The sequence below is a fragment of the Muntiacus reevesi genome, chromosome 2, assembly GCF_963930625.1.
Source record: "Muntiacus reevesi chromosome 2, mMunRee1.1, whole genome shotgun sequence".
Taxonomy (NCBI): Eukaryota; Metazoa; Chordata; class Mammalia; order Artiodactyla; family Cervidae; genus Muntiacus; species Muntiacus reevesi.
In genome coordinates, this window is record NC_089250.1 from 91,933,323 (window position 1) to 91,958,109 (window position 24,787).

Sequence of the window (24,787 nt, forward strand, 5' to 3'; positions counted from 1 at the left end):
TAAAGTTCACTATAAATTTTAATCCATAATATAAAAGGGAATACCTTGTATTAGAAAATAAAATATAATGATTACATTCAATTTTGTAAATACTTCTGTGGCACAAAGATATTTCCTTTAGATTCAACCTTGTAATTGTGTTTTGTCTGCTTTTTCAGAACACCACCACAGTAGTAAACCATGAAGAATATGAGTAAACTTGTTAAAAATGATTGTCACAGATGTACTGTTTAAATTCAAAGAACAGAGTTCATTTATTCATTGAATTCATTAATGAATTCCCTTATGTAGAATAAAATGTAATACTCCATGCTCATCATGAAATAGTGGTTTCTTCCAGTATAATCAAGAAGCTAATCACCATACTTAGGACCTGAGAAGACTTCCTTTTTAGTCATATCAACATTGTTACTTCTTAGGTTCTGACATTATCATTACAGAAAAAGTACTTTTTCTTGAGGGAACGGCAACTTAATAGTGCAGATATGAATACAACAAATCCAAACCAATGCTCAAAACATTGCTTGAAGAATTTTTGAGAAGTTTAGCTTTAACTATAACAACAAATAGAAGAAAGATGGTTAATTATATACTCTTTTCAGAGGGTGACAAGCTCTTAAGGTTTCTTGACATTTTATAGAATGTATAAGCTTCCTTCAAATGTTTTAAGATTTAAATTACAGCTATATTAATAATTTTTGAATTTAGCCTCATTGAATGAAATTTCATAACTATTTAACTGAAAAAACACTGTAAAAGTTGACTAGGAATGATAAACTCTTAAAAGATAATTTTTAAGATACATGCTTACAGACAACCTAAGTGTAAAATTACATCTTTTTTGATAACACCTGGTAGTTCATGCCTCACTTCCCAAATACACAAATAATGAAAACAGAAGTTCTCATATTCAAAGGATGGGGCTTCTTCCGTTTTTAAAATTCATCAGGCTCTCAGGTGCCAAAACCGTGAAAAACTGCACACAGGCAAACACAGTCTCAGCCCAAAAGAACACAGATTGCTATACTTTCATCCCTTTGAAGACAGAGGAGACAGGAAATATAAATGACCCCTCCTGGCCATGTGACATTACGTATTTCTGTATATATATGTATTTCCTAAAAGAAATCAACCCTGAATATTCATCGGAAGGACTAGAGCTGAAGCTGAAGCTCCAATACTTTGGTCACCTGATGCGAACAGGCAACTTATTGGAAAAGACCCTGATGCAGAGAAAGATAGAGGGCAAGAGGAGAAGGGGACAACAGAGGATGAGATGGACGGCATCACTGACTCAATGGACGTGAGTTTGAGCAAGCTCCAGGAGATGGTGAAAGACAGGGAAGCCTGGCGTGCTGAAGTTCATGGGGTTGCAAAGAGTAGGACACGACTTAGCAACTGAACAATATACATATAGGTTGCTTTATGAGATTAGCAGGATAAAATAAAGGGTTAGATTTTTCACCGTCTATCATGCTACCTGGTAAGATGAGACCCAAAGTAGGTAGAGTACTACCAAGAGATTACACAGTGATTGGTGAACTGGCCTAAAATAATTAGGCTTTTTATTTATAATTCCCTTTTAAAAGTTGTCGTATGACAATAACTTCAGTTTATAACAGCAGATAAAAGAAAATGAGGTGCCATGCTCTATTAATCAAAATATTCTAAGATAAAAGAAAATACAAAACCTGAAAATAACATCAGTGCTCTAGACCATTTAGAAAGTTATAATTATTAAAATTCTGAATAAAAAGGTCTTCAGAACAGATTCATCTCAAAACTATTTTACAAACTTTGGAAAAAATAGGCAGATTTCAAATGACTTGAAGTCTGATTTACAGATTTCATACAGTCTGAGTTTTTTTTCCCCCGCGCAGTGCAGCTTTGCTTTAAAACCTCTCATATTAAGTTTCCCAGTAATCGCTTCTTTATGCTGAAACAAAACTCTGTTTGTTCATTAACTTCCTGTACATCCCATCTGGTTTCAAAAGCAGCTCTTCATGTTTCCCACACTCAATGATTCTCCCCCTGTCAAGGACAGCTACCATGTTGGCGTTCTTAATCGTGGACAGACGGTGGGCAATGATGAACACTGTCCTTCCTTCCATCAGTCGGTCCAGGGCTTGCTGTACGAGGTGCTCGTTCTCAGCATCCAGTGCGCTAAACAGAAGAGCCCACAGGAAGGCGGCATCAGCGCCATGCATACTGTTCACACAATGCGTTTCCTGGCGCACACACACGAGCCCCTTGTAAGCAGCTGACCCCTGCTATAGTCAAGACTGCAACTCCCTGGGCCAACTATCTAAATTTTATAAAGTGACTATCAAAAAAAGAAGCTCTGAACCCTTGATCTCCAGAGAACTGCCATGTAAGTTAAAAAGGATTTTTCATATCTGCTGATAAGTGATGAGGGATTCATCACAAAGGTCTGAATTGGACCTAGAACCCTCAACTCACAATTCATCCTGTCTCCCAACTGTCATGATTAATTCATATCCCATCCCTTTAAAGTGTAAGGTGTTCTCGGCCACGTCACTTAAAATACAGAAGAGTAAGTTTGTGAAAAAGAAAGAATTTGATTTAATATAATTACACATTAAGATATCCTCACCTGGTTGCTTCATCTAGGAGAAGAATTTTGGGATTCTGAAGAAGGAAAAACATTAAAAAGATAAGAAAGATATAATTTTATTAGAAAAAAAGAACTCTCAGAAATAAAAAGAAATAAAGCATTGATACATGATACAACATGGATGACCCCTGAAAACACCCTAATGAAAGGAGCTGGACATAAAAGTCTATGATTCCATTTACAGGAAATGTCCAGAACAGGCACATCTGTAGGGGCAGATGTGTGGTCACCTGGGGTTGAGGTAAATGGGGAAACAAGGTGTGTGGGTATGTGTGAATGTTATTTTGGTGATGAAGAAAAGGTTCTAAAATTGATTACAGTGATGGATGAACAACTCTGAATACACAAACACTGAACTATATGCTGTTCATGGGTGAACTATATAGTGTGTGAATTCTACCACAATAAAGCATCCACAAAGGATGAAAAATGGTTCATATTGTGCTTGAGATGAGCTCATAAATGGAAGAGTTAGAGATGACTTTAAACCATTATCACAGTGATCAATGAACTGGATGTTTATAGTGCAGCTTTATTCTGCAGGTGAAACACCTAAAAGTATTAGATGGGGCTCTAAAGTGAGTCAGATAGTCTAACTCTCAGGGTCCGCTTGGAGTTTAGTTGGGAGCAGTACACACAAAACTGAAAAGAAAGAAGAGTCAGCCAATGTATATAACAGATAAATTCTAGTCTTGCCTAGGAATCTATCCACAAGAAATGAAAACATAACCACACACAAACTTGTACACCATTCAGAGCAGTGCTATTTCTAACAGCCCTAAACCAGAAATAACTCAAGTGTTCATTAACCTATGAGTGATAGACAAATTGTGGTCTGTCCATACGAAGGACTGGAAAGGAATAAAGTACTGATATGGCTACAACATGGAGGAATCTTAGAAGCTCTACTAGGAAAGGAGGCTACAAGCAGAAAACCACTGTCTGCTTTCATTTACCTGAAATGTCCAGAAAGGCAAATCTAGACAAAGTCAAAGTAGATTATTGGGATGTGGGGCTGGGAATGCAGAAAGGTTGCTCAGGTATATCAAGGTGATGGAAATGTTCTAAAACTGGATTATGATGGTTGCACAACTCTGTAAATATACTAAAAGTCACTGAAAAGTACATTTAAAACTGCTCAATTTTATGATATGCAAATCATGCTTCAGTAAAGCTGGTTTTTTTTTTAATCACCTTTAAATCTGAGGAGAGTACTTATCTAACAAAGGAGAAGGCCATCATTTCCTAAAATATGCAATGCCTATGAACTTCAGCTTTTCCGTTTCCTCTTAGGAGTCTTGTGTAAGCATTTCAAGTCTGTACCATTCAGTTTGTTGTGCTCATTCTCCGTCCTGTCCTTTGTGACCCCATGGACTGTAGCCCACCAGGCTGCTCTGTCCATGTGATTCTCCAGACAAGAATACTGGAGTGGGTTACCACTTCCTCCTCCAGGGGATCTTTCCGACCCAGGGATTGAACCTGCATCTCGTGCATCTTCTGCATTGGCAGGCGGGTTGTTTACCCCTGAGCCACCAGGGAAGCCCACCATTCAGTTGAGCAGGTTATTAAATACTATACAAGTAAGTATACTTGTACTGTTTTGGTATTTTGATATAGTTACTGTTTCTCCAGTTAGAGACTGCATGTTTCTTTAATTTTATTACTTTTTATATTGAAGTACAGTTGATTCACAGTATCGTGCAAACCTCTGCTGTATAGCCAAGCGACTCAGTTACACACATACAGACATCCTTTTTTCTTTAGTACTCAGTAAGCTACTTGGCGGGAGGTCTGTGTGTTAAGCTTTTCTCCCTCTGATAATCCCAGCACTGTACTGGGCTCCCAATCCCCAAGAAATACTTCTTAAATTTGAACACAGTCAGTGGAATTCCCAACTCATCTTTCACCAGAGCTGTCAACAATATACCTACCCACCTCCTCCAAAAAGAAAGAAGGAGAAAAATTGTACATTACTAATTACAAGGTCCCTGGTTAAGAACAATGCCAAAAACCCCCAGTCAAGTGGCTTCAGCCTTACCTTAAGCAGAGCACGGGCAATTGCAATTCGCTGTTTCTGCCCACCTGACAATGACAATATATGTATATATTTTAAATTGAACGTCTTAACAAAAATTCTTGGTAATAGGCTTTACTGATACGCCATATGGCAATCTGAAGGTAGCTTCTCCCAGTTGGTCAAGTTGAGATAGATGAGAGAATAGAAACGTATCTTTGAAATATATTATTTCCTCATCACTCTAGAGATTAATAATAAGAATTATTATCATGGCTAACACTGAGGAATTCCTATGTACCAGGTATTTCCTAAATGCATTACACATATTATTTCATTTCATCTCAACAACAAGCCTGTGAAGTAGATTCTATAATGATTCCCTTTTCACAGATGAAAGATTGTGCCACGAATACCCTGTAGGCGGCCTCACAGCTGGTCAGTGCACTGCCGAGGTCTGACCATGCATTCAGTTCAGTTCAGTCGTTCAGTCGTGTCCAACTCTTAGCAACCCCATGAACCACAGCATACCAGGCCTCCCTGTCCATCACCAACTCCTGGAGTCCACCCAAACTCATGTCCACTGAGTCGGTGATGCCATCCAACCCTCTTATCCTCTGTCGTCCCCTTCTCCTCCTGCCCTCAATCTTTCCCAGCATCAGGGTCTTTTCCAATGAATCAACTCTTCACATCAGGTGGCCAAAATATTGGAGTTTCAGCTTCAGCATCAGTCCTTCCAATGAACACCCAGGACTGATATCCTTCAGGATGGACTGGTTGGATCTCCTTGCAGTCCAAGGGACTCTCAAGAGTCATCTCCAACACCACAGTTCAAAAGCATCAATTTCTCAGCACTCAGCTTTCTTCACAGTCCAACTCTCACATCCATACATGACTACTGGAAAAACCATAGCCTTGACTAGACGGACCTCGGTTGTCAAAGTAATGTTTCTGCTTTTTAATATGCTGTCTAGGTTAGTCATAACTTTCCTTCCAAGGAGTAAGCATCTTTTAATTTCATGGCTACAATCACCATCTGCAGTGATTTTGGAGCCCAAAAAATAAAGCCTGACACTGTTTCCACTGTTTCCCTATCTGTTTCCCATGAGGTTATGGGACCAGATGCCATGATCTTAGTTTTCTAAATGTTGAGCTTTAAGCCAACTTTTTCACTCTCCTCTTTCACTTTCATCAAGAGGTTTTTTAGTTCCTCTTCACTTTCTGCCATAAGGGTGTTGTCATCTGCATACTGAGGTTATTGATATTTCTCCCGGTAATCTTGATTCCAGCTTGTGCTTCTTCCAGCCCAGTGTTTCTCACGATGTACTCTGCATATAAGTTAAATAAGCAGGGTGACAATATACAGCTTTGACGTACTCCTTTTCCTATTTGGAACCAGTCTGTTGTTCCATGTCCAGTTCTAACTGTTGCTTCCTGACCTGCATACAGGTTTCTCAAGAGGCAGGTCAGGTGGTCTGGTATTCCCATCTCTTTCAGAATTTTCCACAGTTTACTGTGATCCACGCAGTCAAAGGCTTCGGCGTAGTCAATAAAGCAGAAATAGATGTTTTTCTGGAACTTTCTTGCCTTTTCGATGATCCAGCGGATGTTGGCAATTTGATCTCTGGTTCCTCCGCCTTTACTAAATCCAGTCCGAACATCTGGAAGTTCGCGGCTCACGTGTTGCTGAACTGTGCACGGGCTGTGCTCATCACCACACGTTTGCTCCCCCTCCCCCAGCAGAGTGTCTCTTGTAGGAGGAAAGGCAAAGGAAACTCAGGGGAGCTGGGGTTCAGGGCAGGGCGTGAACTGATGAGAGCGAAGGCAGCTGGAATGGTGATGCTCCTGTCCACCCGGAGCGTGACTGTGCGTCCACGCTCAGCTGGTTCTCTTTCCCACCTGGGGAACAACTTGCATGCGTGCGACTGGGGGCGGCAGAGACAGCAGCTACTCTAACCCCCTCCTGCCATGCTTGTCAGCTCTAACTCTACTAAAAAAGGGGGTGGGATGCGTAGGGGAAATGCAGAAGGACAGGAAGTGCTAACTCCTCTCCTCAACTCTGTCCCACTGGCCCTCTGCTCTCCTCCAGGGCCACTAGCCTAACTCAAAGTTGATGGAGTCTCACAGCAAGACACAACTCGCTCCTTCTAACTTAGCTCATCATGTGAGAAAACTCAGTTCCGTCCTCGGTAATTAACTGTATTGGCTGAACATACTTCTTATTTCATCTAAAAGAAGTTAATCATTTAAAGTGAAATGAATGGTACTGCTGAAAGCCTCCCTCAACCAGGCAATCCCATCCTCACAACGAGGGAGGGAGGAAAAACCCTTTCTATCTGAACCTCTCTGGTTGGTGGGGGTCCGAATGCTCAGTGTGGGTGGGCAGAGTGGCCAGTGAGGGCTTTAGTCACCTCTGAAAATCCCAGGTGCCAGTGAGCACATGGGTGTCTGCAGCTAGAAGCCCACCCCTTCCTCCACAGTGGACTGAAACCTTTGGTTCCTTCACTGGGAGACAGAGCCTGGGAATCCTGGTGAAGGGAAGACACACAGACTCTGTCCCCAGGGAGCAGGTGATACACCGCTGGGCCGATCACAGGCACCCCCAGCTCTGTACCTCCATCCCTGTCAGCTCCCAGCATCCTGCCCGAGAACACGCTGTCCCAGAGACGCAGGAACAGTGCTAGGCCGTAACGTACCCCATCCATCAAAAGCAGGTTTTCATCTACTGCCTGTAGTTTTAACAAATCATACACAACAATCTTAAAACATTTTTGTGTTAAACTATCTGTAGCCTAAGTTTAAGCAGAAAGTTTAGTGTTGGAAAGGATTCCTGCGCCAGCCTTCACTCTGACATGGAGGCCTCCCTCCCCTGCTCGTGCAGGTCCAGTGACAAAGATCATCATGAAAGGAAGCACCTCTCAATATTTGTAATAAAAACAAAACAGAATTGTGTTTAACCAAAATTTTACTTCTCTATTTTTTTGGGGTGGGCTCCAAAATCACTGAAGATGGTGACTGCAGCCATGAAAAGATGAAAAGATGCTTGCTCCTTGGAAGAAAAGCTATGACCAACCTAGACAGCATACTAAAAAGCAGAGACATTTCTTTGCCAACAAAGGTCCATCTAGTCAAAGCTATGGTTCTTCCAGAAGTCATATATGGATGTGAGAGTTGGACCATAAAGAAAGCTGAGCACCAAAGAATTGCTGCTTTTGAACTGTGGTGTTGGAGAAGACTCTTGAGAGGTCCCTGGACTGCAAGGAGAGCCAACTAGTCCATCCTAAAGGAAATCAGTCCTGGGTGTTCACTGGAAGGACTGATGCTGAAGCTGAAACTCCAATACTTTGGCCACCTGATGTGAAGAGCTGACTCATTGGAAAAGACCCTGATGCTGGGAAAGATTGAAGGCAGGAGGAGAAGGGGTCGACAGAGGATGAAATGGTTGGATGGCATCACCGACTCTATGGATGTGAGTTTGGGCAAGCTCTGGGAGTTGGTGATGGACAGGGAAGCCTGGAGGGCTGCAGTCCATGGGTCTGCAAAGAGTAGGACATGATTGAGTGACTGAACTAAACTTACTTCTCTATTCATTGGTCCCACTTTTGCACTTGAAAGCAACAGAACTGTTTCTCTTTCCCTCCTGTAACTCGACCCCCATAATGTGATCTGACTCGCTGCCTGAGCTGACATCGCAGGGAGTCCCAGCACTGGAATCCCAGTGGTGCGACAGGCCCGTGAGCCCCCACTGTCCAGAACAGGACATGACGGGCTCTGCCTGGGTCAGGTCTGGACCAGAGCCTCTCTGTGGTTATTACATTTGAAAAGAGTTGTTTAAAAAAAAAAAAAGATGACTCTGTGACAGAGACCACATGTAGCCTACAAAGCTAAATCATCTACTCTCTGGTCTTTTATAGAAAAGCTTGTCAGTCCTGGGTCTACACACAATCTCCTCCAGCTGCACATCTCCTCTGGCTCAGTCTCTGCCTCCCAGGACAAGTCATCCTGCCATCCAGTGTCTGTCTTACTTTCAAGGATCTTGAATTGTAAAACATCTATTCTCAGATGAGAAAAAGAGGCTGTGGCTGAATACTACCCAGTGGGACCTCCAGTGGGAGCCTGGAAAAACACCTTTGGGGAGAAAGTGAAGGGAATTGGGGAATTGTCACATACAAAAGAGATCTGAGAAAACAAAAATGTTAATTTCATAAACTCTAATGACAAAAGCCTAATTAAAAAACAACAGTGTGATAGGAAATGTTTGGAGAGTTTTTTGGAGCAGAGACGTTTTGCGACGAAGAGTAACAAAAACGCACCTGAGAGGAGAACGCCCTTTTCTCCGACCACAGTGTTGAATCCTTGAGGGAAATTTTGGATGAAAGCAGCTGCATTGGCTACAGCAGCTGCCTGCTCTATCTGCGCAGCGGTCACTGAGGCGGGGTCGTCTGCACCATATGCAATGTTCTCCGCAATTGAGCAAGAAAACAAAATTGGCTCCTACACATTGGAAACAAAACATACTTATTGAAAATTTTAAAAGGTCAGTAATACAGTGGAGCTTAGTACAATATTTACATCTAAGAACTTTTCCCAGAGAATATATACTGGGTTTTTTGGGGGCAGGGGTTCTATTTTCTCATTTTCCATCAATTTACCCCACAGTGACTAAACGATTCACATGTTAGCACGAGCAGGACTGACTTTACCATCTGAAGATCACCATTGCAGGATCCTGCCCTCACCCTGAATGTAGCAGATGCTCTGTAAATTCAAGTCCCCTTTCCCGAGGAAGACCTCGGCCCCGTCTGCGTTCTCCAGCTGCCTGCCTTCCAAGGACGAAGGGAGAGTCCATCTCTTTCTGTCACTTCTTGAAACACAAAGCAGATGGGAAAGTGGCATTTGCACAGAACTGTTCTGTGGAATTGTCCTAAACAGCTAATAAACTCCCAGCTTCTTGCTCTACCCTTAATGAGGAAATGGCACCGCTGTTACCCTAGCACTCCCGAGCCAAGCCCATCACTGTCCCTGACCCGTCCCCCGAGGAGTGGGGCTGAGGGGGGGTTCACTGGAGGGAGAGGCCCAGGAGTGGGGGAAGGCTTGGGTTTGTCTGTTGTGCACAAAGCTTGGTAATAAAAATATAAAAAGCTTGTCAAAATTCCCCTGCACTAAGTGGTCTTGTGAAAACAGCTTCATCAAAGAGACCATATTACTGTTCTTGAAATCCTCTACCTTTTGCAAGGGGACCTGGCTCTTGGCATAGTCTTTGCTCGCTTATCTCTGAAACCCTGGCAAAACAGTAGACCGGCTACTAATGAACATGAGAACTGAGAAAGAATCAAAAGAAGCTAAAAAGCTGTATCTTTTTCTCCCCAATCTTCTGGACTACCAGCATTACAAGTAATGACAGTGTCCACCTTTGGAAAAAGATAATGCTTCAAGTGGTTAAAGTTTCTAAGGTCTTCAGGAAACAGCACTACAAACCTAAACAATCTGCCCGATGAGGTTAGTTTACTACATCTGAAAAACATCCATTCCTTTTCTTTTGAAAGGTCCAAGACCAAGAGAAAAGCAAATGACAAAATCAATTTTAAAAGAAAATGTAATAAAAATGGATCCCTCTCCTCTTACCTGACTCACTGTCCCAATCTTGGATCTCAACCAGACTGGGTTTAGCTGACGGATGTCGTGGCCATCCAGGCTGATTGTTCCTTGCAGGGAAGAAGGGAAAGAGGTCAGTGGGTGCCATGGGGGCAGTGACTGACAGAAACACAGATGGGATCTGGCGGGAAAACTCCAGACTCAGTTTTTTAAAGATTAGATACTCAAAATCTCCAAACAAATCTAAAACCAATGGGTTTTAGTGACTTTCAGAGCTGGAAGGGACTTTTCTGGATCATCTGCACCTACTCTCTACCTGTGATGACTAGATGACCAGCCCACCTAGCTCATCCCTCCAGCTTGTCTTCCTTCCTGTGTCAACACAGATGTAGAAGAGTCTGCTATCTGACTGACAGGATGGCAGAGAGTTTCAATGTCAGATGTAATTCTTTGACCTCAGCTAACAGAATTTACCTTTACACCCTGAGGGAACGAAATCATGGCTCCTGATTACGATGACAGTGACCAACACAAGAAATTCTATTCTTTCTCAGTTAGCTATATGACACTATACAAGCCAAAAATAAAATTTCAAACACCTACAAAAAATCTGAGGTATTGACTAAGAAAGCATAAGTGCTCTGTACAGGCTCCACAAGGCAGGAATATAAGTGCAGTTGCTTTTCTCCCTGATCTATTCACTGTGATGAAGAAACCAGAGACTCAGTGTTTTACATCCCTCTCACTAGGATTTTCCTAAGCTCAGAATTTTATAGCAAGTAGAAGGTAAGTCCAGGCAGTGATTCCAGAGGCAGACAGTGTAGTGATATCCACTTTAACACACTTGGTGGTTTTGCACATGAGATCATTCCCTGGCACACGACCAGCTCTCACAGTGTTCTAACCAAAAAGACTATAAGACCTACTCTTTAAATTCATGATTTTAGGGAATTCCCTGGTGGTCCAGCAGTTAGGACTCCAATCTCTCACTGCTGAGGGCCCAGGTTCGATCCCTGGTCGGGGAACTAAAATCCCACAAATCACATGACCAAAACTAAATAAACCCATTTTTTATTTTATTTTATACCAATGATCTTTTTCTTGTGGAGAAAAGACGTTTCCTTAATCCAAAAAAAAAAACCCAACACATACAGAATATCTTCTCTAGACTCTGATACAAAGAAGGATATCAACTATGTGTGGTGAGGGATGTTAACTTGACACACTAATGACTGTGTGATCATTTCACAATATATTCATCACTTCACAATATATACACATAGTGAATCATTATGTTGTACACCTGAAACTGTTAAATGTCAATTATATCTCAGTTTTAAAAAGACAATAAGTAAGTAACAGAATGTGTTGTTTGCTCTATAAAATGCTATAATCCAGTTAGAAACACAAACCGAAATGAGAAAATATCTACTACTTGAAGAGAGCCTCAGGAGCAGCACGGGAGGGGCCACTGACGCCCACGTGCCCGGCCCGCAGGCCGGCGCCCGGCGGGAGGACCCTCAGGCGCCTGCGCAGCTCGGACGGCGCGGGCACACGCTCTCCACGTGCAGTCAGCGGCGCCGCACAGAGGCCCCTTTCTGCTCCCCTCTCCGGGTGCACGGGACGCTGCACAGGAGACGAGGAGCTGACACAAAGGGTACGATGCCCGACAGGCCTTCTGGGTGAGCGCACAGCCCGAAAAGTGACACCGCTGTTTAAGGGGCTTCCTCCCTGGGAACACACCCTCTGGCGCTCAGAACTCACACAGTGCATGGCCTCTGCACACTCGGACCCTCTCCCAGGGCTCAGGAGTAGAAGAGCTCAAGAGAGGCCCCTGTCCCACAACACGCTGAACCACTCACCAGAGCCAGGGTCATACAATCTCAGCAGGAGGGAAATCACTGTGGATTTGCCAGCACCACTTGGGCCAACCAGTGCTGTGACGGATCCTGATGGGATGGAAAGGCTGAAATCCTGGAATATGGGCACCTCTGGGCGAGCTGGATAGGCGAAATGCACGTTCTTGAACTCCAAAGCACCCTGGAAGTTTTTCTCATTCAAAACAGCCCCCTCTGCAAGGTAAGACAGGACACGAATCACTCAACGCCAAGCACATGAGCACAGCTGAGCCCAGGCCCCACCGACCTGACCGCACCTCGGCCCAGCACAGCGAGCTCTTCTCAGGCATCGGGAGGCAGCCGAGTCCCGCGCCCCCAGCCTGCTCTGCACCAGGGCACTGCACGCCTGCCGCTGTGCTGGAGCCTCGCGGCCGCAGAGGCCAAAACCGCATCCTAGTCCTACTGATCGAGCAGCAGCTGATGGAGCTTCCGGCCCAAGAGCTGCGGGCCGAGTCCAGTGGCCTTCTCCCTGTGGGCTGCCTCTGCAGGCCCCCCATCCAGGGTTTATCTCACCTTCTCTAAAGAGTTGTTTTAAGAGCATGATGAACAGGCAGGCACTGCACAACAGCCCCAGAGCTCGAGGGGGTCAGAGGTCGGTTCCTTCCCGGGATGACCTTGCTATTGACTGGGAGAAGTGGCTCCATCTCTCCCAGTCGGGCTCATTCCTGCGTCTATCACAGTGGAGAATGCTGGCATTCACTATTGCCCTGGGGCCAGTGAGTAGCTGACAGTGATCGCTGCTTCTTCCACTGAGCCTGCCTGCTGGGCCCAGGCCACAGCTGCCTCAAACACTGGCTTCTAGTGAAGCAGCTCATGAAGGAGATGGTTCAAAGCCAATTAGCCTCAGCATCCTCCACCCCATCCCCAAAGCCAAGCAACTCAGAGGCTTTCCTATGCATGAACCCTCTTCCTTTCCTCCCCGCCCCAAATGTCAAAATCACGAAGGAAGACAGTTCTGGTCCCTGGCCAGGCCCTTCCAGTCTGCACTCCTGAGCGGCACGCACTTCCTCCTGCCGTGTGTGGTAACACATCAGCTCAGGGAGGGAAACGGTGTGTGCACTCTGTGGTCAGGCCCCCCACCTCCAGGGATGCCCTGGGGCCCCCCCAGCAGCACCCAACAGCAATCTGTCCTCACAGCCCACCCTCCGATGGCCCCACCCTCCGATGGCCCCGTCCCTCCCTGTCGTGGTAAAGACAGGGTCTAGTTCGTGCTCATCCTTCCCAGGTAGGGCACGAAGCTGGTCTCACTGTCCTAAACCACACATGTTCAATCCCAGCAAAGAAAAGTAAACCCAGTTCAGACCCACCATTAAAAGGAAGCTCAGGTTCTCTCTCGAGGAGCTCCCAGAGGCGGCTTCCAGCACCCAGTCCCTTCATTAGCTCTGAGTAGAAGGAGCTGAGACCTGAGGATGAGAAGCAAAGGCGCACATCCATCATCGGCCAATAAATGGCCCTCTGCCACCCCCAGCCCTCTGGGGACAGTGACAATAGCCTGCTTTTAACATAAAATCTGCTACTTTCAAACAACAGGGTTTGAAGGGTTTGAAGCAGCTTCCTGGGAATCTGTCAGAATTCCCTCTGTCTCATACCCTTGTTTCCCTTCAGCTTCTCCTCCTCCAATTTCATTATCTCTCATAAGGCTTTGGTCTGATCAGGGGATTTACAAATATATGTAGTCATACTAGTCAACCACTGAATTAAAATCACAATGTTACAGAAAAGTCTGCTTAGTCAAAAGTCTAGCAATAAAAATAAAATATAATGTTTATCTCATATTAAAAAGGAATACAAGGTACCCCAACATTCATTTAAAAGGCACATCCACAAAATTAACCCATCTTTCCAACTCAACAAATAAAACATTACTAGGCTGAAAACTGAAAAGAAATTTGGCAATGTTAGATACACTAACAACCTCTGCTTAAAAGTCACCTTTGAACTATGATTTAAAACCTCAAGTCCACTGGTCCACATCAACTGCCAGAACATATACTTTGTAACACTTTCCCTCAGTAAGGGTGCTGAAAAAATGCAATTCAAATATCCTCAGGTATATGAATATTTGTATAAGATACAGTGGACTAAAACCTTCAGGTTAAATTAAGGATGCATCAGGTAGAAACAGAGCCACATAAATATAGTCAATCAACCTTCAAAAGTTGAGCAAAGGCAATTCAATGGAGAAAGGGTAGACTTCAACAAATGGTGCTGCAACAACTAGATTTCCGTGTGCAAATAACAAATAGGGACACAAGCCTTACACCTTTCACAAATTAACTCAAAATGATCTAAACATAAAATGCAAAACTATAAAGCTCCTAGAAGACAACATAAGAGAAAAACTTACATGACCTTGGGTTCAGAGATGACTTTTTAAGTATATTAAAAGCACACTCCATGAAAGAATATATTGTTAAGCTAAAGTTCATTAAAATTATAAACTTCTAAGAAAGATCAAGTCAAATGTGGCAGAGAGCACAAGACTGGGAGCCAGGAGGAAAGCTGACGATGGCTAAGTATGAAACGTGCACAGAAACGTCACAGAGAGGGAAGGTGGCGGCCAGCACATCTGTTCAGAGCGGGAAACATGACCACCCGATGTGTGACCCTACCGCCTGTCAGACCCAACCCCAGGGATGGAAAGAAAGGAACAATACTGTCATCGCGCCAGCATCCTGAATGGGTCTTGTCTTGCAAGTCACTCAGCACCCAGAAACATCCTGGACCAGATTTTTCTTCAAGACCAGCCAGCAGGGCTAAAATGTTATTTTAAATGGATCTCTGGAACTCTCAGTCCAGAAAAATCCTTACTTGCCTGCGGATGTCTAAGGAAAAGCCTCTCCTTTAACCAGGAGAAAACTCTGGCACCCTGAAAATAAAAAGTTGAGGTGACCCTGTGGGATACCTGAGCTCCTTTAACCAGACTTGAAGCTGTTGATCTAACCTTTCCGTCTCGGTTTTCAAAGAAAGGAAGGAAAACAAAAAGCAGGAAATCATTTGCTCCAGGTTGGTTGGGGCTTTGCAGACTCCACACAATTCTGCCTCCAAGGAGCTTGCTTCCCTTCGCTCAGGGGGGGACAAGGAAAGCTGGGCACTGAGCTTTTGCACTTTACAAAAGCAAGCAACTGTGTCTCGTGTACTTTACCACTTCTATTTTGGATTGTTCACTAGTTTTGAACATGGCTGCCTTCTCCCCACCAGCAAGCTGCCCATCATGAAAACATCACCATCAGAGGATGAGGGTTCCTGCACATGCCTGTTCATACCATCCTTCCCCCCAGCATCCATGCTACAGTGAAAGAGAACAGGTTGCCCTGCATGCTGGCTGGGAACAGATCCAGTGAGACCCTGTGCTCTGTGAGCTATGGGGGGAGGGGGCCTGCAAAATCTAACACTTCTCAACCCAGGGAGGATTGCAGTCATCTTTATTCCGTCCTTCAAAGTCAGGTTGGTGTAACATTCTAGGAAATGTTTTTGCAGTTAGTCAATTGGTGAGTGGTGGAGTAATGGAAAAGTTAGGTTTTCGTTTCAGAAACTATAAACTGATTTTTCATTAATTCCCCAAGCCTATTTAAATTATATACCTCCGACGCTTACTCCAACCCAGAAAGCATACATTAGGAAGGAGGAGAGTTCTCCCACTGTCATGTGGGCACTGCCCATCAGCAGCCCGCCTTTGTATAGGACAGAGAGCACGATCAGGTTCCCAGAGAGCCCAGTCTGTGGACAGAAGAAAACAGGTGAGAAGTCAGGTGAGAGCCAAAGGCCCCCTTGCAGAAAGCACTCACACTGTGCAGACCCCCTTTATGCACGTAACCACCAAGCAAGATTCTTCCAAAACACTACATTTTAGTCTCAATTTTAAAATTCTTTTTTTTTTTTTTTTTGGCTGTACTGCACAGCATATGGGATTTTAGTTCTCTGACCAGGGATCAAATCTCTGCCTCCTGCAATGGAAGCATGGAATCTTAACTGCTGGAAAGTCAGGTTAAGTCCCTCAAAATTATTTTTGAAATATTGTAATATTGAAGGCAATAATCTCATAAACATGGAAACCTAGATACTAAGCTACCCATCAGATTCCTATTTTACTCAATCTAATCAATTTGCAAAGGAAAAAAAAAATGATATTCAGGATCCCTCCCCTAAGTGGAAGAAATCGATGTGTTCTACCATGGTGGGCTGGGCAGGCTGCACGGGGAAGCAGATAAGATACCGGGCTCACCTGCTCTGATGTGCATTAGGTACACAGTTTCTGTAAGTGTGCCTCCTCAGGGCTTCCCGTCTGTTCAGTTACGGCCGCTATTGAATCACCCCTACCATCTTTCTACTTTGAAAGTATTGTGACTCTGCCATCATGGTGATTTTCTAGCTCGATGTCCTACCTGAGCTCCTTGTGATCAATGTGGTCAACTTTCTTATACCCCCTTCTTGAATACACTGAGGTTATTTTGGCTAATCCTCAGTGGGTTTAAAACTGCCTACACCAGAATGACCTGGTGCTACAGGACAGATCGCCAGCTACATTCCAAGAGTTTTGTGGAGCTGAGGATCTGTGTGTCTAACCAGTTTCCAGGTGAAGCTGATGTGCCCAGTCTGGACCATACTCTGAGAATCAGGGCCTGAACCCACAGTTTTGGTCTCACCACCTTTCCTTTAATTACATATACTTGTTTTCCCCCTCCTTCACAAAAATATTTTTAAGAATGGTAATTCTTAGTCTTGAGGGAGAAGGGAAGTATTTTCTATGTATGACAAGAGTCACAGAATAAAAATCTCTCCTGATCACAAAGTCTACACTTTTCACTCTTTCCAAAATGATCAACTTACTGCTCCAAAGAAGCCAGCCCGAGCAAATGCCTCTTTCCTTGCTAACTGCATCACATGGTCCACTTTGCTGGTGTATTTCTCTATTTCAGTCATTTCTTTCCCAAAAGCTCGAACAGTTCTGATGTTTCCAATACGTTCCTCGGCTAGCTGGGAGAATAATACAAACATTTCAGGGGAGGCAAAATTAAAATGTGGTTCTCATGTTTAAGATACTATCAACGGAAAGCTGCTTGTCATATACAACTAAGTAAAAAACAGATTACAAAGCAGAGTATATGAAGAATCCTGCTTTTGGAAACAAATATGTATCTATACATACACGCATCATATATATAGGTAGATAGAAAAATAAGTGAGAGGGTTGGTAGATAAATAAATATATTTTTATGCAGTGAGAAAGGTAAGATAAAAAGGACAGACTCCAAAATGTTAATAACATTCATTCAGAGCTAGGATTATGCATTTTTTTCTCATATTTCTCAAAATTTTATTTTCATAAATATGCATGGTTTTTGTAACAAAAATATAATGATTATTTTTAATTTTTAAAAAGACAAAACTGGACAGCATTACAAGGACAGCACTACAAAGCTACTTTTATTAGTTAATAAAGGACAGAGCATCATCCAGGACAACTATTTTCAGAATATGATTAGCCTTTTCATCCTATAAAAAACAGTGACATAAGTTCATATGATGTAGTCAAGTGGGATCAGTGCTGCGGTGTGGGTAGAAATCTAGTCTAGAAGGCAGAGTGCTTGGGGTTTCTAGGATCTGCAGGGCTAACAAGAGGAAAAGGAAGTACTTTCTGGAAAGGTTAAACACATTCCTTAGGGTCTGCCCACCGATAACCTGGCTCTGAGACCGCACCAGGGGGAGGCCTTTACCTGAGTGGCTTGTGCCAGGGAGTCCTGAGTTACTTTGGTCAGTTTCCGTAGGTATCGACCATAAAGCACTGCGATGATGGATATTGGAGGCACCACGCTCAGAACAAAAGTGGCCAGTTTAGGGGAGACAAAAAACTGTCAAAAAAACCCAAACATACGTGTTACACAGAGTAGCAAGATACTCTCACTGCCCACTGTAAACGTGTGTATGTTTAAATTAATAGGTAGGCCTAAAGGTGCTGTTTGGTAGAACTTTTCAGACATTCTCAGTCTTCATGAAGCCCCATGAGTATTCAGCCTGCCACACAGGAGTAAGGTGACAGACAGCCTCTGAAGCTGTGGAGCTCCTTGACCCTGCAATGCTGCCCCACTGCCGGCGCAGCGCTGGACCAGTGTGATGTGCACCAGACCACACTGCTCAACGGAGTGGGAATGGAGGGAGGAGACCCCGTCTGCTCCACACTGGCCAGACCACGCCAGTAGTTCTGTGTTCAAGTCCGCATCAATGTCTCCCTGAGATGACTCAGGTGGCAGCAAGACCAAAATCCCCACATCAGGTGACAAAGTTGAAGGAGGACGTGCAGAGGTGTGACAGCCAAGTTAGAGCTGCTTCCATGGCTCACAGGACTGGACTCTCAGACAAATGGATCTGGACTCAATGAAAGGAGGATCTCCTGACAACTGGAGTTGCCCAAAAAGGAAGTAACACAATAGGGTTTTCCTATAGCCAACCCTGCAATTAGGTGATTATATTTTAAATGGTATTAGCATCACTATTAATTATAAAATAGTATCTTCATTGTAAGACTCTCCTAAAATGCTGGGGGAAAGCTGCAGACTGAAATGTAAAGTGAAGGATGGATCAAGCAATCATTCACTTATTTACTCATTCAACAACTGAGTACCTAAGGCCTACAGGCAGCATGCACGATCCTAGGCACCTGGGAGGTAACTGACGCACGGGGCGTTCCATCTAAGGGGAGAGGAGAGGTGGGAGTCAGAGAGAAAACAGGTGAGACAGAGAGAGAGAGAGAACCCAGAGTGCCCTGTGGTCTTGGAAGAGAAAGTGCAAGAGGCCCTGAGGCGGCAGTGAGCTCAGTACCTCGACCTCTGGGGACGGGCCACGGTGAACAGACAAGCAGGCACTGGGGTGTCTGTGGCCTGCAGGACACAGGCGGAGCAGCAAGGCAATCGGGCAGGTCTGAACACAACACAGCCCAGGCAAGCTGTCTGCACGGCAGGGCAGGAACGCCCCCTGGTGTCCCTGAGCCTGGGGACGGTCTCAGGACCCTGCCTCCCTCTGCTCCAGCTGCATGCTCAGAGATAACCTTCTGAAGGATGGGGCAGGTGTTGTCACGGAAAGGAGCGCTGGAGAATCAGGAACACACCTCTCAATGCGGGGAGGAAGACCCCACATGTGAACTACTAAACTGACAGTATGGTATAGACATCATTAGGTTCTAGGAAGCAGGCTTACCATAGTCGGGTCCAGGGACCCGTGAGAAACAATGAGCATGTCAGTCCCTCCAGAGCTGAAGGCCAGATGCCAGGGGATGTCTCCTCATGAGGCCCTGCGATAAGCTGGCATCTGCGTCCCCCCAAAACTCACAGGCCTTACACCCCACAGGGCTGGGTGTGGACGGAGCCTCGAGGGAAGGAATGAAAGTAAAATGAGGCTATAAGGGTGATGGCCCTGATCCTGTCTTCATAAGAGAGTAGCCAGCTCTCTGCACAGAAGCACAGGGCAAGGCCACGTGAACAGTGCTCCCAGCGAGAGGGCAGCTGCACACGAGCCCAGGGAAGAGGCCTCAGAGCGATCCTACTGTGTCAGCACCTCGGCCTGGGACTCCCAGAGCCCAGACCTGAGGGAAACGCACTTCTGCTGCTTGAGCCCCCACTCGTGGGGCTGTGATGCAGCTCAAGGCACTGAGACAGGCCCCCTCTGACGCCCTGCCCTTCAACTGCCACTCTTCCTGAGCCCCAGACTATTCTTATCTGGAAACGGTGCTTTATTTGGTACAGGAGGGCCTTCTCCCAGAGCTTGGCTTCTGTCTTGGCTGCGTGTACACAAGAGTTCAAAGCTGTCTTCCATTCTGTATGGTAGACCTTACAGGCTCACTCTGGCAACACAGCCTTCTGCTCCGGACTGAGTGCTCTCTGGAACACTGGTCAGAAACCTCAGTGTTTCCACCTGTGAGGAAAAATCAGCCACAGTCCTCATTCTAGGGTCTAGAACTGCACCGAGATGACAGCATTGATGGCTACTGGTCACCTGAGAGGTGGTCAGTGTGCTAGGGAACTACATTTTAAATTTTAGCTTTAATTCAAATTAAATCTTAAAAGCTGATATCCCATTTCTACTCAGTTACTAAAAAAGTTTTAAGTATGTCTGGAGATTTCTGTGTGTGCTTCTTCAACCACAAATTTTACAAAATCTAAATATTGATTATTTGCAATGAAAGCCTCCAGACTTCAATGTTCTATAAGTATAAAATATATAGTATATTTTAGAATCCTAATATGAAAAATATTTGATTAACAATTTTTATGTTGAATACATGTTGAATTGATAATACTTTGTTTATATTAAGTAAAATTATTATCAAAATTAATCTCATTTCACCTTTCTGTTTTATTAAAAAATTTTTTGGCTGCTCCACACAGCTTGCAGGATTCAACCTAGGCCCTCAGCAGTGAAAGGGTGAAGTCCTAACCACTAAACTGCTGTTGAATTTCCTCTTTTGGCTTTTTGAAACGTGGCTACTAGAGAAATACCAACAACTTCAGATATGCAGATGATACCACTTTAATGGCAGAAAGCGAGGAATTAAAAGAGCCTCTTGATGAGGGTGAAAGAAGAGAGTGAAAAAGCAAGCTTAAAACTCAATATTTAAAAAAACCCCTAAGATCATGGCATCCGGTCCCATCATTTCATGGCCAATAGAAGGGGAAAAGGTGGAAGCAGTGACATATTTCCTCTTCTTGGGCTCTAAAATCACTGAGGATGGTGACTGCAGCCATGAAATTAGAAGACAATTGCTTCTTGGCAGGAAAGTTATGACAAACCTAGACAGTGTATTAAAAAGCATAGATACCAGTTTATATATAAAGGTCCATATAGTCAAGGGTATGTATGGTCTTCCCAGTAGTCATATATGGATGTGAAAGTTGGACCACAAAGAAGGTAGAACGGCCAAGAATTGATGCTTTTGAACTGTGGTGCTGGAGAAGACTCTTGAGAGTCCCTTGGACTGCAAGGAGATCAAACCAGTCCATCCTAAAGGAGATCAACCCTGAATATTCATTGGAAGGACTGATGCTGAAGCTGATGCTCCAATACTTTGGCCACCTGATGTGAAGAGCCAACTCATTGAAAAAGACCCTGGTGGTAGGAAAGATTGAGGGTAAGAGGAGAAGGGGATGACAGAGGATGAGATGGTTGGATGGCATCACCGACTCAATGGATATAAACTTGGGCAAACTCCAGGAGATGGTGAGGGACAGGGAGGCCTGGTGTACTGCAGTCCATGTATAGTCAGACACTGCTTGGCGGCTGAACAACAACAACTAGAAGATTTAAATTGCACACGTGGCCTGCACTACATTTCTCTCGGTCAGCAGCACAGGAGAAGGTGTGTCTTCAGACACCTGGTATGCAGGGAAGCAAGCAGATGTGAGGGCCTCCAGTCCCCAGCTAAAGAGGAACAGATGTGATGGGTGGAGAGGGTAAATGAGTGCAGAGCTGCCTGTCTATGCAGAGGGAGCCCACCCTGCCCCTGACAGGAGGAGGACAGGAAGCAGCCCTCAGGTCCTGCAGAGATGACTGACAGTGGCAGCTTCCTGCCTTTGAGGACGGATGGCTGGACAGACTGACAGACTGGTGTTCCTCCTCCATCCAGCACTGGGCACCCAGGGCTCTTCCCACCTGTGGCTCACTCCCACCCTCACGCATTCTTAGAACCCAGGCAACAAGGTAAGCTTTTGTAAAAGCCACAATCTGTTCTCCCCATAAGAAACGAAGGTTCAGGCAACTGCCAACAAGGCAACTGCCCTGGGTCCCTGAGGCCTCTGCATGGTACTGCGCACAGCTCACGGGAGTGGTCTCACCCTGCCAGGGTGCACAGACGGGACGCAGCAGCTGAGGGACGTACCATCATGCCGATGCCAACCGAAGCCTGTGCTCCAGCCCTGAGCCCGTCTGAGAGGTTCTCCGTCACTGAGCGCCCCAGGAGGGCTGCGTCTGCCGACAGACGGTTGATCAGCTCTCCTGTGCGTGTCTTGTCAAAGAAAGCCACCTCCTGCCTCAGCACTGAGGAGAAGAGCGAAGCTCTCAACCTATTCACGATGCGCTGACCTGCAAGGCAAAAGGAGCGGCGTCAGTGGGGGCTCCGCTGCAGACCAGCATCTGTCCAGGTCCCGGCCTGGTGGGAGACCACGCACAACCAGGCGCCTGCGCTCTGCACCCAGCATAGAGCTCCGCGCAGAGACCACAGCCCGGGGGCCGATGACAGAGGACAGTGACCAACAGTGCAGTGTACAGTTTTACCACGCTCACTGCTCACAAGCTAATTCTGCTTCTTTCACAGTCCTTTCCTGGACTGAACTTTCAAGTGGCAAGAGCTGGTTAATTATCTATAGAGCATTTTATCAGCTAAGCGGCCAGCAATCGACGTGGAGTCGGGTGTCCCAGGCTCCATCACCAAGGTGTTCAGTGCCCATCAACAAGCAGGCCTCAGAGCGACACTGAGCAGCCTCACCCCGCCGCGGGCACTCCGCGGGGACGGACACGGGGAGGGGTCGCAGGGTATCCATGGGACACACAGTACGCAGCAGCCTCACCCTGCCGCGGGTACTCCGCGGGGACGGACACGGGAAGGGGCCGCAGGATGTCCAGGGGACACACAGCACGCAGCAGCCTCACCCCGCCGCGGGCACTCCGCGGGGACGGACACGGGAAGGGGCCGCAGGATGTCCAGGGGACACACAGCACGCAGCAGCCTCACCCCGCCACGGGCAGGGCCACCCCCCGCGGGCAGCTCCGCGGCTGCGCACCACCACCCAACCTCCTGGAGACCCCCAGGCCACTGAGCTCTAGTGCCGGGCGAGGAGGGGTGAGCAGAGTCCCTTGCCCACCACGATCTCCAGCCTGGGACTGGCCCTGCCCTCGGGGCTGGAGCACAGGGAGCCCATGAGACCCGCCCCACCCAGGCCGCCCAGGAGCAGGGGCCCGGCACCTGACGTCTGCATGAGGTAGACACGGACGGCATTGGCCGCGGCGCCGCACAGGAACACGCCTCCGAGCGCCAGGCAGAGGCGGGTCAGGCTGGAGCTGCAGTCTGCAGAGGGGTCTGTGTAGATGACGTCGATGATCTTCCCCAGGAAGAAGGGGGCGGACATGGTGATGACACTGGACACCGCCAGAAACCCAACTGCAGCTGGAAAACACAAGCAACTCTCCGGTTCATCGGTGCTCTGCCCAAGGAACAGGGTGCTGAGTTCATCAGCTTCTTTCCCGAATAAACTTTTCAGAGCGTGTGATGCTCTCAGAGGCTGGGAGTCTCCTCCCTTTAGCCCCTGGACCCCCGACTGAAGAGGAGAGCCAGATCTGGTTCTGGGTCACATCAGGCAGGGTGTCTGTAGAGGGCAGGGATCCTACCCAAGCATCCAGACCAGATGACCTGGCTTTACCCTGGTCTGTTCCTCTCTTCTTCCCCAGGAGTAACTGAGAGCTAACCACAAAAATCCACTCTGGTCTCCCTCCTGCCTCTTGATCTAGGGGTTCAACTCAGATGATGTTTTTCCTACATTCATGCTATATGTCGTTACTCCTTGGCATCTAACTGTATCTTACCTTGAAGATCAAACTATGCAGGTAAAGCTCTTGATTATGTCTAATATTTCACAAGACTGTAAGCCATGGAAAGCAGGTATGGGCATCCACTACACATGTGATACCTTCCTTCTTAATATGACTGCTTTGGGAAATAAAGTACCAGAGTATCACCATGATTATAAAAATATGCAAGAACACAACTGTTCACACTCCTTTAAAAAAAAGACGAAGGCATAGAATCTTTTCAGAAAAGAAAATATTGAAAAAATCCAATTAGGAAAAGCATGTATCACAGCTAACTACTTTCATAATAAGGAATGCAAATTTAAAACACAAAGATGTATCATTTTTCATCTACTGGGTTGGCAAAGCTCAGAGTTTGACAACACCCTGTTAGTGAACCTGCAAGGAAGCAGCATTTACATTGTTAGTAGCTATGCAAACGGGCACAGTCGCAGTGGAAGGTGATGAGATCCTACCGGTCAAATGTAAATGCACATTCCCTTTCGTCCACCAATTCGATCTCTAACATATAGATACACTCCCATATGTGTATGCAAAAAAAAGGTACACTCAGGGGTGTTCATTAAGACATTGCTTATACCAGCAAAAGATTCAAAATACTCTAAACATTCCTTAGTGAAGAAAAGTTAAATCAATTATGGAACATGTATTTTATACATATTATGCAGTCATTAAAAACAATGAGGTGACTCTATAGGAAACAACATGAAGCAATCCACTAAGACACGCTGTGATCAAGAAAAGCTGAGGACACAAATGTCTGTGGGGCTTTTTTGCTAGTTGGTTCTTAAGTTCATGTAGGCACAAACAACCCTAGAAATTCTTTAGCCTGAAGCTGTGTACCCAGCGGGCAAATGGCTCAGTTTCTATATGTTATCTGAGCGTCTGGAATGTACGCTTGGTACCTCTCCACGGGCATCCACAGTTTAAGAAAGTAAATAGAAACTTTCAAGGAGGATCATAGTTTCAGACCTGCATTGTGACCAAAGGCTCTGCCCACCTACTCCTACTTCCTTTGGCCTTATCTCTCACATGTGTTCACCCCAGTAGATCTCTTGTATATCTAATTCT

The 24,787-nt window shown here is 45.5% G+C and overlaps 1 protein-coding gene across 1 annotated transcript in view; it reads right to left on the reverse strand.

Annotated features, from left to right (window-relative positions):
* The window catches only part of ABCB10 (ATP binding cassette subfamily B member 10), a 33,551-nt gene continuing 8,764 nt past the window's right edge, over positions 1-24,787 (reverse strand). Inside the window, exons 2-13 of the mRNA XM_065922331.1 lie at positions 23,094-23,294; positions 22,011-22,213; positions 17,860-17,994; positions 16,973-17,119; positions 15,727-15,862; positions 13,450-13,545; positions 12,107-12,316; positions 10,275-10,354; positions 8,963-9,143; positions 4,674-4,717; positions 2,615-2,649; positions 1-2,163 (exon numbers count right to left, since the gene is read on the reverse strand). Coding sequence (XP_065778403.1) covers positions 1,932-2,163; positions 2,615-2,649; positions 4,674-4,717; positions 8,963-9,143; positions 10,275-10,354; positions 12,107-12,316; positions 13,450-13,545; positions 15,727-15,862; positions 16,973-17,119; positions 17,860-17,994; positions 22,011-22,213; positions 23,094-23,294 — 1,700 coding nt within the window. The 3' untranslated portion in view covers positions 1-1,931. The remainder of the gene's footprint in view (positions 2,164-2,614; positions 2,650-4,673; positions 4,718-8,962; positions 9,144-10,274; positions 10,355-12,106; positions 12,317-13,449; positions 13,546-15,726; positions 15,863-16,972; positions 17,120-17,859; positions 17,995-22,010; positions 22,214-23,093; positions 23,295-24,787) is intronic.